The sequence below is a fragment of the Paralichthys olivaceus genome, chromosome 9 (genome assembly GCF_024713975.1).
Source record: "Paralichthys olivaceus isolate ysfri-2021 chromosome 9, ASM2471397v2, whole genome shotgun sequence".
NCBI lineage: Eukaryota > Metazoa > Chordata > Actinopteri > Pleuronectiformes > Paralichthyidae > Paralichthys > Paralichthys olivaceus.
The window spans coordinates 23061703-23076096 of record NC_091101.1 but is presented as its reverse complement, the minus strand read 5'-3'; the positions used below and the strand labels follow the sequence as shown (position 1 = coordinate 23076096).

Genomic DNA, 14394 nt, shown 5'->3' with positions numbered 1-14394 from the left:
GACCATATGTTTGTGGACCTGCAGCACAGAGTGTAACAGAAAGAACAGAGTATCGGACAGAGGCGGTAGAAAAGGTCAAGTTAGATCCTTTTGTGTAGCTGATTAAATATCGATGTGTAAAGTTTGAAATGGTGAACTTGAGCTTCAGCCTCTTGAGCAGTGTCGGCTGTCATCTTTCTTGTTCAGTCTCTCACACACACACACATGTGACTTCATGTCCACATCAAAATATTCGGTTAGTGGCCTTGAAATTTGGACAAATCTGACATTTAGGCTAATGAGCTCGACCCAAATCTGTCGACTGCTGACGGGGGACGAGGAGCACCCATGCAGACATAATGAGCCTCTCAAGACTCCCACACCCCTCCAAACCCCTGCCCCTGCTCACTCCATCAGGAACCAAGACACTGAGGAAACTGCTGGTGGACAGACAGGCTGACAAACTACAGACGGAGACACCAGGAGCTGAGGAGAGCGGTCACAGACGAAACTAAAAACTACAACAAAGTCAAACCTGCATTCCTGGAAAATCCACACATATTTATAAGAACACAATAAAACATATTTTCAGACTAACTTGAAGAGCGAAGAAAATTAAACACACACACACTCTGGTTATCCAGCTGGCCTGTGTGCTTAACATTGCAAGTGATGCATGACGCTGTGTGTGTGTGTGTGTGTGTGTGTGTGTGTGTATACATACAGTACATATCCTGGTATGTCTGTGTGATTAAATGTGTGTGACCCTTTCAGTCTCTCCACTCAGCAGCAGGGGTCTGAGCAGCAGCTGTATATTTTCAGCCAAAGTTAATATTCCCTGCTGGAGAGAAGTCAGTGAATAATGACATGAAGCTCACTTCAGCCACAACAAGAACGTGTTGCTCAGACTATAAAATCAGCGTCTTTGTGGCCACACGGTGTTCAGGTCCATTTTCTGTTCCAGCAGCAAATATGTCTCTGTGCCTCTTCCGTGATGGATTCCTCTCTCTCTCATGAGCCACGGCTGTTTGAGTTTGAGGAGCTGATGTCAAAACAATACAGGCAATTACGTTTAAAAAGAAAAGACTAAAGACTAATATAGGTCTAGATAGTAGTAGCATCCGAATGAGTTTATAACCTTCATCTTGATCCGGTTTTATAAGTGAAGATAAATCTACAGAACTGAGTTTTCATCAGGCTGTTATGTTGTGAATAATAATCATAAAAAACTAAAGAGTGATTAAGTTTTGTCAGTCAGGAGGAATTGTTTACTACATATCATACTTATATTGATCTTTGTGCCTTGTCAATCTAAATAATGACCAGAGGGCAGAGGAGCTTAATTAGCTTCACTTTTCATTCACATGGTAAAAGAGAGATAAATCTAATTATGGCAAGTGGCACAAAAGTCAATCAGACTGGGAATAAACAGAAAATCTGTGAGAGTTGATAAAGTCTGAACAACGACACAAGAGGTTTATGTTCGTAGGTGAAAACCTGCTAAACAGGAAATTTACTGAGTTTCACTGCAGATGTTTAATTTCATATTTCATCGTCATGTTCAAATTTCTTTAAATGTATATCTTGCAGCTCTTCTCTGTGCGTCTCTCTGACTCTTGCTTTGAGCTCCACATGTGTCTTCGCTGCCACAGTCACTCAGTTTCCTGTCTGCGAGAATACATCAGGAAACGTGTTTGACTGAAGAAGCTCTGATATGGAACTGAAACACCCTCAGCTGCACCAATCACATCCGTTTGTCACATGGAAATAATCTCCGTCTTAACGAGATGGAGAGATATAATTAAACCAACCACTGTTCTATGCGATGTCAGAATTTAGAATCGCTGAACTGATTCCATCAGACAGAACAATTATCTTTTAATTGAAGAACAGAGTGTATTAGTGTTTCACTATGTGTGTGTGTGTCTGTCACAGAGATTCTGCTTTGTGTCTAAGCCTGTGTGTGTGTGTGTGTGTGTGTGTGCGAGAGAGAGAGACTTTGTGTTTCATAAACACCATAATAGTTATTCACAAAATTAAGAAAGGAGCAAAGGGATGTTGCATTATGTTGCATCATCAACATGCTCGTTCTGATGCATCATATTTAAACTGTGTATGAACCAAACACCTGCTCTTCACACTCACTCGTCTGATTTACAGCTGTTTTCCTGCTTCTCACTTCTGCCAAGATGAACAATAAATACCCATGATCCTTTGCTACTGTCTCCATGGTGGTTTCCCAAATGTTGTTGCACTATTCTTTGCATCACACATCCCAGAAATCACTGCTTTTATTTGAAAATCTCAGAATTGTTTGTATTTCAGTTACTTGTGTGCAGATTTACTTTGTGTGGGTCCATGAATGCTCATGTGTGTCCTCGAGTATGAATCCAATTTGTGGTTTCTATCACATATTCATTCATTTATTTATTTATGTTTGTCTGCATCAGTGTATTTGATGCACACACTCATTGTGAAGGTCATCTATTTCTATTGGGACGTAAACCTTTTGACATGTGGGTCAAGGTATGTAAGTGCATGTTTAATATGATGTGAAGGAGTGACTTTTTTTGTGGATCAGTCCTTGACCTTCTTTCACATAAAGCACTTGAGAGGTCAGTGACAGGAGAAGTGTCATGTTTAATGTATTTTTGTCCTCTTTTATAAATAGAGTTTTCAGTTCAAGCTTAAACAGCGTTTTCGTTACTTTTTGAATTCATGTTTTAAGTTTGCTTTTGAGTTCCTATCAGTGTTCCTCTGTTTCCTGTTTTATTTTGTAGTCCCTGCTCCTGGTGTGTTTCCCCCCCTAGACTTCCTGCCCTCGTCAGGCTCACCTGTTTGTCCTGCGCCACCTGTCTCCAGTTACTCATCAGTTCAGTGTGTATTTAAGTCTTTGTGCTTCCTCATGTGTTTGTGTGTTTGTTGTTGAATGCTCATGTCATGTGTTATGTCACCTCTCGCTCCCTGTATGTTATCAGTGTTTCATGTCCTTCCCTGTGCTGCTCCCCTGTTTTGCCTGAGAGCTTTGCTTGAGTTTTTCTTGAAGATTAAATTTTTCTACGTTCTCCTTGCTTGAAATTAACGGACACTTTTTGTTACAAACTTTTCGGTTCTGCATTTTGGTCCACCTGCTCTCTTACCTCACCCCGCACTACGTCCCTCCCTGACAAAAAGTTTGGAATAACAAAACACTAGTGTCACATAATGCTGCGATGCTGAGCATGTAAGAGTCAAACACATCTGGTTTTCTTCCAAGCAATTTTTTATTTCTGTAGAATAAAGAAGTATCTACGTGTCTGTGTATCGATCTTTGGCCGGAAACTATCAAAATAAACCTTTTAAGCATCGTATAACTAAATTGGTTTTCATGCTGATTTTGAAATTCAAAAGTCATGGATGGAAGACTACAGTGTTTTTTTTATTTTTTAAATGAGTTTATCTGTTATCCGAGCTCAGATTCAATCAGATCACTCGTCTGACACTTTTAAAAACTCAGTCTGTCAACAAACAGTGGAAACTGTCCTCTGATGTGATGTGATGATCGTATCTGCCAGTTTAAATGCAGCTCGGCTATGAAACAGGAAGCTGAGGCTCATCTACGGTAACTGCTGATGTGAGGTGATAACTGACTCTGGAGATGATGGTGTTTGACAGTATTGTTTATGCAGGGTTCTGTTATTGGTTCATTTCAATTTCATTGCTTCTGTTTAACTATTTATGAACTAAATGATCCACTCAGACTCCAACACCAGGGACAGATAAGATTTCAATTTGATTCACAGCACTTTGTCGATTATAAATCTGTTATTTTATCTTGCTGTTACAGAAAGGGACGGACGTCTTGATACTTGCTTTTCTGTTGCTGCAAGTTTAACGTCACAACATCTTGTTTTACGCAAAAAAAAAAACAAATCATGTGTTTCCATCTGAACGGCTTCGTATTTACTCTTATCTCGTGCTATGAAACCTTTTTAGAAAACAGATTTTTCAGGTAGCAGGTATCTCATTGCGTCTCCAGCCGCAGTGTTAGACACAGTCACAGCTGAACAACAGCTATAGGCCTCATCAGCATCTGTGGGTGAACGCGTCTATTCTGCGAAAACGTCATGACCTTTTCCCTTGAGGACGGACAAACCAAAGTTTCCTTTAGACGCTGATGGGCCTCTGCATCTGAGGACAGCCCAGGCCAAACCAATCTGTGCACAATAAGCGAGTGGTGTAAATGTTCTATAACAAGACCATGAACCTTGGTTTTGCGTGTTCCTGCAAAGCCACTGTGTTCGTTAAATGATGTGACGTACGTGTATTAAAATAACTAACTGAACTAAGGGAATCAAACGTAAACCAGCCCCAGTTAACCACCAGGACCACATCCAAAAACAATAAAATAATATAATCATTTGTACACACTTCACAATTCAACAACAGTTTATGATTTTCCACGATCTACACCTCTTATGCTTCTGAGGGTCCAGCGTGGAGTGGAGAAAAATCCCAAAGAGGAGGGATAAACTCTGGATACGAGCGTTTCACAAGACTGACATAAAGAGACAATCGACCATTCAATAACACACAATTTAGAGTCTCCAGTCAACCTAACCCCATTCTGCATGACCTTGGACTTTGGGAGGAAGCTGAAACTGGGAGCTCATGCAAACTGAAAGACCCAGGAAGCATCTTGCTTTGAGGAAACGCTAAATCTTACTGTCAACCAGTCGAAAACAAAGCAAGAAGGCTGGAAAGCAAAGGCTGAGGTCGTGTCCTGGAATGACTCCCGCTGGACAAATAAAAGTCAGACAGGTCGGAGACTGATTGCGGCCTCTGGGGAGCTCTGGGAGCTTTGTACTTGACGAGGATCAATTCAGTCATCATCAGTGTCAGGATCGATGAATCCTTCTGACACGTTCATCCAGCTGCTCCGTGTCTGGATCGATCACCTCACTGTTTTAGTGTTAATCTCAGATCACAGACGTCTGTCTCATCTTAATTTGTGTCTGTCGAGTTCAGTGCGGAATCGAGATTTATAGTTTATTTGTGCCACTGTTTTTTACCGCTGTTATTTCTAGTACTGCATCAAAAAATCTATATTTTCTTTACAATCTCTGGATAAAATCTTTAATATTCTCATATCTAACAGGCCCATAACTCTCTGCACTTCTTGGAGGACAAATCTTATCTTAACTCCTGGCTTTATTACTCTGACATCTTGTTTTAACACTTTCCATCAGTGGCAGCCAACAAGGCAATAATGACCTTTTAATTCTGATGTACTAACTTACAGTTTTTCTTTCCTATAGTTGTCAAGAATCAAATCTTCTACATGAATCGGCGCCAACTCAAGCTTATCATTCAGTCTGTACCCACATTTTCTCAGGTTATCTGTTGTTAATCAATCTGTAATCAATGGCAACAACGGCAGCATAACTCATCTCCTGCCACGTGAGACTCTTTTGCCTTCACACACCAATAAGCAGAGATTTTGAGTCCAGGTTGGATAAATACAATCTGTCCAGGTGATTATTAGACCAACTGGTATTGATTAAAAATCCCATCAGCCTCCCAGTGATGATTATTTTGTTTGGTGAAAAGCTTAAAGCTTTAACTTTGAAACAAAATAATGTTTTATTGTCAAAGAGACACGAGGGAGCGAAGGGAAACAGAGAAGAATCATAAATCCCACTTGGACACAGTAATACATCACTTTCGGTGAGAGTGCGGCTGCCGTCCATGAACTATCTAAATATTCCTTGTAGTTGTTTGTGGATATTTTAAGGGTCAAAAAGGAAACTGAGCCCTGAACCTCTGACCTCTGTGACGTCAAACACTGTCCCGGTGTGACTGTGAGTCCACGGCTCGACTGTAACTATCCACGAGCTGACGGATGTGAGGAGGGGCAAAGTTCTCGTGCTTCAGCCCACGTGTTTCCAGCTCCTCAGGGAAACCAAAGCAGAGTAATGTGTGCGTTCATGTAGAACCACAAATCTGTGAAGTCCAGAGGTGTCAGTGCTCTGTGACGCTTCTATCAATAGACCACCGGGAGGTATATTGAGAAAATGTGCAGGGAAACATGTGGTGGAGGGCAGTCAAATGTTTAAACTACGTATTTCACACGTCAAGAAAAAGTGCAACTCTTAATGGTTTCCATTATGCAAAGGAATGGATTAGTGTTGTTAAACATGAATAATATGCACTGAGGCTAATGTTGAATCTGTCAACAGGGATATTGATCGTCGTTAGTTGCAGATATTTTCCTTCATTGACTCTGCTGCTCCTCAGGCTGAATTCTGAATCACTCATTCTCATTTTATTTAGCTCAAAACCTTCGACGCCACAAATAATTTGATCTAGAAAATCTCAACTCTTGCTTCACACTGATAAAAAGAAAACATGCTCATTGTGTTTCTAACGTTAATCACTTTTATAAATATAGAAATGTGTCACATGAGCAGTTTTACCTGAATATCTTATTTGAGTTACAACACCCCCCTGGTTGCTGGCTGCAGAATCTTCTATAAATCCTCCATGTTAGCAGATGGGACATGGCCCAAACTAAAAAGTCAAAGTACACATTAAAAAACAATGTCCACAAAACACAAAATCCACAAAATTAAAATACTGTCAGGTCACAATATTCAGCATCGTTGATAATGTGCGGCGGATTGAGTAACTATAATTTAACTTCAGCGTTTCTCTCTCACTGAAAATAATGAGAGTACTCGACTTCCATTTGTGCCGGATCACAATTATAGCTCACGTTCGATCCTCAGTAAGAACTCTCTGGAGGTGGTCCAGCAATTTCAGAGAGGGAATGAAAATGTGGAGTAAAACAGACTTTAATCGATCAGGGACCCCGTGTTGTTGTCAGCTCACTGATCGTTTACAATCAGCTCCATAATCAGTCAGTCTCCGGATGTCAAAACCATTCTGAGTGAAAATGGAACTAATGTTTCATGAAGTTCACACTAACTTAAGGTAAACTGGAAACACTGACAAACATATAAATATGTTTCCAGTTCCTGCTGAACCCAAATGATCCTGCATGTTGTTGAGGTGTGAAATCCACGACTGGACTAGCCAACGCCCGGTACAAACACAATGTTCAACTCTTAACCAATTTTAAATATGTGAGAGACCACAGATATAATGAGAGATTTAACTTAATTTAATATTATAATCGACTGAACTCAGACCACAACGTTCGTAGGAAATGATTTGACAGCACTTTGATTGTAAGTGACTTCAGGACAAAAACAAACATAGAGGAGGATCTACGTCATCCGCGTGCAAAACAAAACAACGCATAAAGTCAAGGCTGAGAAATAAATAGAGATCAGGGAAATCGGCAGCATTAAGATGATTCTGTAAACCCCTCGAACTTCACACTTGGCCCCTGAAATAGTTGGAAGGGGCGAATCGGTCCTAAAATGGGCCAAGGTGGCGATCAAGATGCTTATTTATTGTGGAGCTGACATGTCATCCATCTTCACAAGTGATGTAAGGGCCTGGGACTAAAATGAAATGAGGGGATATCAGGGCAAAGTTTTTCCTCCAATAAAAATGGATTGTTTGAATAATAAGTTTCAGTCCGAAGTTCACCACAGATAGAATCCTCCAGTTCAGACGAGGGGAGGGAGCATGAGAGGAATGGAGATTAAATATGCAACAGGGCGCTGAGGAGAACATGTTAAACGTCACGCTCTTATCGCTGTGAAACATGTGTTCTATGTTTAGAAATGCTAATAGGTCGGGAGAGTAATGAGGCAGGTCCATGCATTCGAAAGCGACGCATCGGGAGGAGATAAAGTCTCTAACGCACCTGGGAACAAATCATAGTTTTATCATAATGGACAGCTGACACTTGCCATCTGACCCTGCAGAACATTATTCAGGAAACGTCGGCGCTAATACAAGAAGGATGAATGTTTCCTGCTGTGCTCAGTGAGATTACTGCTGTGGCGGCCATGAGCAGAGATTATAACAAAGTGAGGACAAAAACACAAACAGCAGAGGTGACTTATTTACTCAGGTAGTTGAGGTGTCCTTCCTCATTTTATCCCTTCTGTGTTTTGTTTTCTATGTGATTCACGATGAACGATTTCACTTACTTGAGTACGTGTGTGGATCCGTTGATCTGCGTTGCTGTGCAGGGGGCGGCGGAGCCCAGGATGGACGGCCTGCGGTACCTCTTCCTCCCACAGCACAGGATGATGAGGAAGGCACGGCGGAAGGACTTGTTGAGGAAGGCGTAGAGGATGGGGTTTAGCATGGAGTTGATGTAGCCCAGCCAGAGGCAAGCGACCCACAACTTGTCCGGCACTGTGTAGTCTATAAAGGGGTCCACCACGTTGGTGACAAAGAACGGTGCCCAGCAGAGGCAGAAGCAGCCCATGATGATGCACAGGGTCTTTGCCGCCTTTGTTTCTGTTCGCATGCGGTGGTTGCGTTGATGGTCGGCAGAGTCCGACGATGAGGTGGCGCCCGCCCTCTGCAGCATGCTGATCTGTAGGGCGTGTGCACGGGCCGTGATGTAGATCCTCTGGTAGGCCAGCACCATGAGGACCAGGGGGATGTAGAAGGCCACCACAGAGCAGGTGAGGGCGTACGGCTTGTTGACCATGAACACGCAGGATGTGGAGTTGCTGGCATCACTGTGACGCCGCTGCTCGATCTGGCAACACATTGAGAATAGTGAGGAGGTTTAATACACACGGTTTAATATAAGTGAAAGATTTTGTGGATTCTCAGACCGTAAAACGTCCTCATGTTGAACCGTGAACACTCAGCTCCACTCCGCCTTTAAAACGCCTCCAGACTTCACAACAAACCCACTAAAAATACCACTCTCCTTATCTGGGTGTGTGGAGTAAAAGGGGAACACATCTCCTGAGGGAGAGGGAGGCTCTGCACGTCACCATTAATCACAGTCGAGTCCCATCCTCGACTTTCCTCCATTATCATCTCATCTCAGCGGGAAACTACGGCTCAGGGCTGCACCATGAATAATACAGAGATCAATTGAGATTTCTGCGAGGAGGCCACGCTGCCTTTTGTTTAAAGCCGGAGTTGTTTTCATGAATGGGCTGACACAGTTTAAGCCTCAAACGTTCAGTGTTTCCATTTTCCATCTTCCACGCTGCACACAAAGAAGAACCCAGAGTGAAAATAGGACAAGAGAGACGCTGAAGAAACAGATCAGTGGAGCGACGGCATCCAGGAATTTCTTTTCATCTTATTTAACATTGTGAAAATATAAGAAGTTGTTCGACCTTTTTGTAAATTTCTCAAGAAATAATTTATTATCATTAACTATCATTAAAGAACAGACAAAGTATGATTTAGAATTTTGATCTGAAGTCTTTACTGTGTGTATAGGGACATATTCTATACACCACTCCTGTGTTAAAAGTCCACACTCTTAAAGTTGTCATGCTATAAATTGCTGAACTCTAGAATGTAAAGTAGAGCTGAACACAAACGCACATCTTAACTTGACCACGGTGCCTGACAGAGCCGAGCTGTGGTCCACAGAAGGAAAAGAATGGGAACCTGTGCAAATAAAGTGTCCTACGTGTGTCCTGGATTCCTGTTGCTGAAGTTTCGTGCCAGAGCTGAGTGGCTACTCAGAATATTCAACAGCTCTAATGAGACCCACAGAGAGACACTGGCACCCGCGCTAACTTTAGACTGCTGTTCTGCTGTGTGTGTGCATGTGTTAGACAGAGAGGGATGATGATGATGATGATGCATGTCTCTGCCAAAAGTGAGGCGGCCTGTCACCCCGTTGACAGTCGGCCCAAAAGAAACTTTCGCTGGCTTTCAGATAAATGCAGAAGGGGGCAAGCGAGGTCAGTGGAGGCAGGGGAATCTCTCTCTCTCTCTCTCTCTACACAGTCCTGCAGTAATCCGTCTTTCTCTGATCACCTGTTTCTCTCTCCTCCTCTTTCTACTTGTTCGTCTCATTCAGGGAACATCGTCTTTCTTTATCAACTGATGTCCGACTCGGATATGGTCACTCACAAACGTCCCATATCATTTTATCTTTGCTAGAGTGAAGAACGCAGACCTGATTATTTCTCAGCTCTGATTATTCTGTGACTGTAAATAAACATTTTATCTCCACTCACTGGATGAAGTTACAGTTTGATATTAGACGATTAAGGTTTAGATTTCTGCAGAATCTTTAATCTCATGTTAAAAAGACAAACCTCTGATTATCTAATTTAAACTCAATGTCCCCTACATGATCATGATGGATATCTTGCGACCCCTCGTTCTAAATCATGGCTTCACTGTGGAAACAAGTTCTCAACTGAAGAGTCACTGCTCCTCAAAGGAATGTTTCACAAGTTACAACTGATAAAATCTCTCAAGCTCAGACGACGACGAGATGACAAAACATTTTTTCGTCTGAGGCCTTTTTCTGTTTTCTCTCTGACATTAAACAACGTATTGCACAACAAAGACACTCGTTACACTGACTAACCTACTTTACATTTTGACAGTGAAATACAGAAACAGCTTGACCCCACGTCTGCAGCGTCAGCGGCTTCGTCCGTCTGTCTGACATGTTGATATTATTTCCACAGCGAACCATGAAGCATTTCTTCCGTCTTGTAAACGATGCTTCTCGGGACCGCAGCTTGTTTGTCAGTGCATGTGGACACTAATTGTTGAAAATGTTTATATACAACATGTCCTGTTCTACTTTTGTGATCCCTCTTTTTTCTTCCCTGCACGAAATTTTTTGGGGGGAAATCCTGTGGAGACGCAGAAATGCTTTTGGCTTCGACCCCAGATAAAACCATCCCAGACTCCTAAACGACTCTTTTCCCTGACTCACCAGGTGGTCGATGCCGATGCTGTTCCAGCCCTGCATGATGGGCAGGAAGGAGATGAAGGTCGGAATGACCCAGCAGCCGCCGATCATCAGAGCAACTCGCATCGGTGTCATCTTGTTTCTGTAGACCAGCGGCTGGCAGCAGATAGCATAGTACCTGAGGGAAGGCGAAGGACAGAGGATAAGTACGAGCAAAGGGAATCCAGACGTGAAGAAGAAAGAAACGTGCTCGAAACACAGGGTTAAGTTAAATTTCCTCTCCGAAAAGCGAAAAGTGCAGATTTGACAGATTCTTCCTGATGAAAGCAAAGTTGACATTACTGTAAGTAAAAGATGGTAACTCTTGCTGAGCAGCAGCGCCCCCTGCGGCCACATGTGTTGATGTCATTTCGTTGGATATTAGTGGATTAAACGTACAATATGATCTCACAGGGGATCGAACCCACTCATTTCAAATCTTCCCAAACATTGAGCATCCTGAAGTTTTCTCTTTCCCTATGATCCTGTGTTGTTTTATAACAGTTCCGTTAAAGCTGTGACTAAATAACTTACTTTAATATTTAAATCACAAATAAAAGCAGCCATGAAGGAATGACAGCTATTTGATTTGTGCTCTCTTCTTCTGTCACTCATCCCTCTGCTCCAGCTGCTCATTTCCATTTTTAAATCAGCTCAACAGGCTGTTTTCTGTCAGAGCATCTGCACAAATATGCAAACCACCAATAATTTAGCACAGGAATGTTTTCAGAAATCTAACGTCTTCACCTTCGCTTTCTTCTCTCTCATCGTTATTTTCATTCCTCCCTCTCTCCATCTATCTCCCACTGTTCTTTCTTTTTTTATTTTGTCTTTTGACCTGAACCTTTCACTGTAGCTGCCTTTCCATATACACATCTTTTTCAAACTGACAGTTTCCACATATTTCCACAAACCTAAGTAGAGGATCAGCATCATCAAGACTACACTAGTTGCATTTGTGTTTTATTTGTATTCATAATTATTTATCATAAAGTTTATGGTTAAACTTTGAGTTATCCAAAGTGTAAATTGCATGTCTTTGTCATACAGGTTTAAAAACAACAATCTTAAGAATCATTGACAAATCATTTTAATACAAAAGCTGATATATCAACATTGGGCCCAAGAATTCATATTGTTCAAGCTTTGATCAAAACCCATCTGTTACGACAGCCTCATATTTTGATCCTTCACAAGTTCTGTTACGTCTTTTATGAAGTACAGGTGTGTTTTGTCATGTGGACTGTTCATCTTTGGTCTGATTGCTGTTTTCCTTCCTTTAAACAGTTTTATAAAGACCCTTCACTGTTTCGACTCAAAATTGTGCGTACACTTGACTGGTCTGCACAGAGAGGCGACCTCATCCAACACCTTTGGCATTAACTGAAATGTCAGATCCTACCGCCTGACATCAGGGTCGACCTCGTCAATGCTTGTGTGGTTGAATGAGAACAAATCTCTGCAGCCAGCGCTCAGAACCCGAGGGGACATGATGAGATCGGAATACTGGAGGTTGCAGCTCGTGTTTTTGGAATATGCTCCGTGGAATCATGTGTGAGTGTCCACGAGCTAGTTTGGAACCAGATCTGTCAACCCAGCAGATTCCTCATCTTCTCTTCCTTTTACTTGACACTCCTCCTTTCTGTATTCTTGTATTATATTATATTGTTATATATAATGTATGCTGTAGTTAAACATTATCTGCTGTTTAAAAAACAGTGAGTTAAACTAATGTTTGCTTATGATCCAGCACCAGGGAAATATCTGAAAACCATCTTTATGCGAATCTGTTTCATTTTATTTGCAGCTCATTCAGTGTCTAACACACACACACACGCACGCACACGCACGCATGCACACACACGCATGCACACACACAGTCATTGCCCAGGCCAAACAAACTGCATATGCAGAGTTTTTGCTGCAGGAGGTGATTTGATGCAGCATCTGTCATTTTCCATAAAGGGATTAGTTGGCTCTCTCTTTCTCTCTCTCTCCCTCTGCCCTCTTCTATTGCTTCCTTCTCATTTCCTCATTTTCTACATCCTCTATTTCCCTTGCTTCCTTTTAATAGTCCATTCACTCCATCTGTTCCTTTTCTCCCTCTCTCTCGCTCCCTCTATCTCCTCTTTCACCCCTTCCCTCTCTCCCTGCTCATTCACATTATTTCTCTGTCATCCGTGCAATTCCATTCATGCAGTTTAGCGCCAGCGTCGTCTTAGCGATATCACTGTGTGACAGCATGCTGGGGATTCCTGCTGTAGTGTCTGATATCATGCACGAACACACACACACACACATTACCACTCTGACTCTGCCACCAGTGTGTGTGTGTGTGCACATATATTTGTGAGGACCATTTTGAGCATAGACCTTGTTTGAGGGTTATGACTTTGTTTCAGGGTGCTAGGGAATGCATGAGTCGATGAGGGTCCAGACTCTGCACTGCTTGAGCTTTGCGTATCGGCAGGAAATCAACATTGCGGCTCCGTCCCCTGATCTCTACCACACACTCTGGCCCCTTTAATGACGTCACTTCATTTCTGGAAAGTGGGATGAAGTGGACACATGTCGTCCATCTTCATCTTTATTTACAGTCTATGTTTGGCTTGAAACCCATGAGCTATGTTCTGTGTCTCGCACTGGAGATCATAATGATGGGACTGTTCTCCCACCGTCTCCTATTCCATGTGTCAAACTCTCAAACTCATCCTTTCCCCAGCGGCGGAATTTACACATTTTCCCGACCTGTGCTTCTCAGAGTTGACTGAACGCTGCGCTCTGCCCCAGCAGCATTAAACCTAATCCAGTGTAGCCACTCTGGGTATTTTGCTGCCTCCTCTGCTATGATCCCACCTCATTACCTACATGTGCTGCGTGGCATTTCATCGCCATCACTTATTTGGAGTGGGTGTGTGTTCTGTGTGTGTGTGTGGCCTGCATGTGCTGTGGCATTAAAAAAAAAAAAAAAAGGTCAAGAGACTCTTTCTCTATTTGAATTCCCAAAATAGTCGTGTTGAAAGGTTGCAGACTGATTCTTTAAGTGTGAATGTGGCGGTCTGAATGACACCACACCCCGGAGTCTGCGACACAAGTATAGATTCTTGCACTGTGTGAATACAGACGCCCACACACACACACAAAGACACATGCGATACATGAAAAGACCCAGCAGTGTACACAAAGACACACACACACATGTTAACCTGGGATTAGATTAGAAGCAGACGTAGCACGGTCGCATGGCAGCGTGTCCTGGCCCTGAGAACTTTAAATGGTCCCTGCTTCCTTTAGATCTACAAAACGTTTCTCTCTGTTTATTTCTGACATTTTTATTCAGACAACAACAGACAAAACCCAAAATATGCTGTCGCTCTCCTCAGGAATCGGACTTTGACGTCAGACCTGAATGAGAGTTCTTCCTGAGTGATCTTCATCTCTGCTGAACATGTACAGAACCATCGACTGTATTTAAATATGGACGACATGACAGGAAACCAAAGCGTTTATATACTGGATATTTTGTGGATCGGAGGAGGAAGAGGGGAATGTGTCGACCG

The 14394-nt window shown here is 42.4% G+C and overlaps 1 protein-coding gene across 2 annotated transcripts in view; it reads right to left on the bottom strand.

Moving 5' to 3' along the window:
- Positions 1–14394, bottom strand: part of htr4 (5-hydroxytryptamine receptor 4) — a 99873-nt gene that overhangs the window by 20143 nt on the left and 65336 nt on the right. For both annotated transcript variants that reach the window (XM_069531889.1, XM_020078829.2), the window contains exons 5-6: positions 10820–10973; positions 8085–8647 (exon numbers count right to left, since the gene is read on the bottom strand). In XM_069531889.1, coding sequence (XP_069387990.1) covers positions 8085–8647; positions 10820–10973 — 717 coding nt within the window. The remainder of the gene's footprint in view (positions 1–8084; positions 8648–10819; positions 10974–14394) is intronic.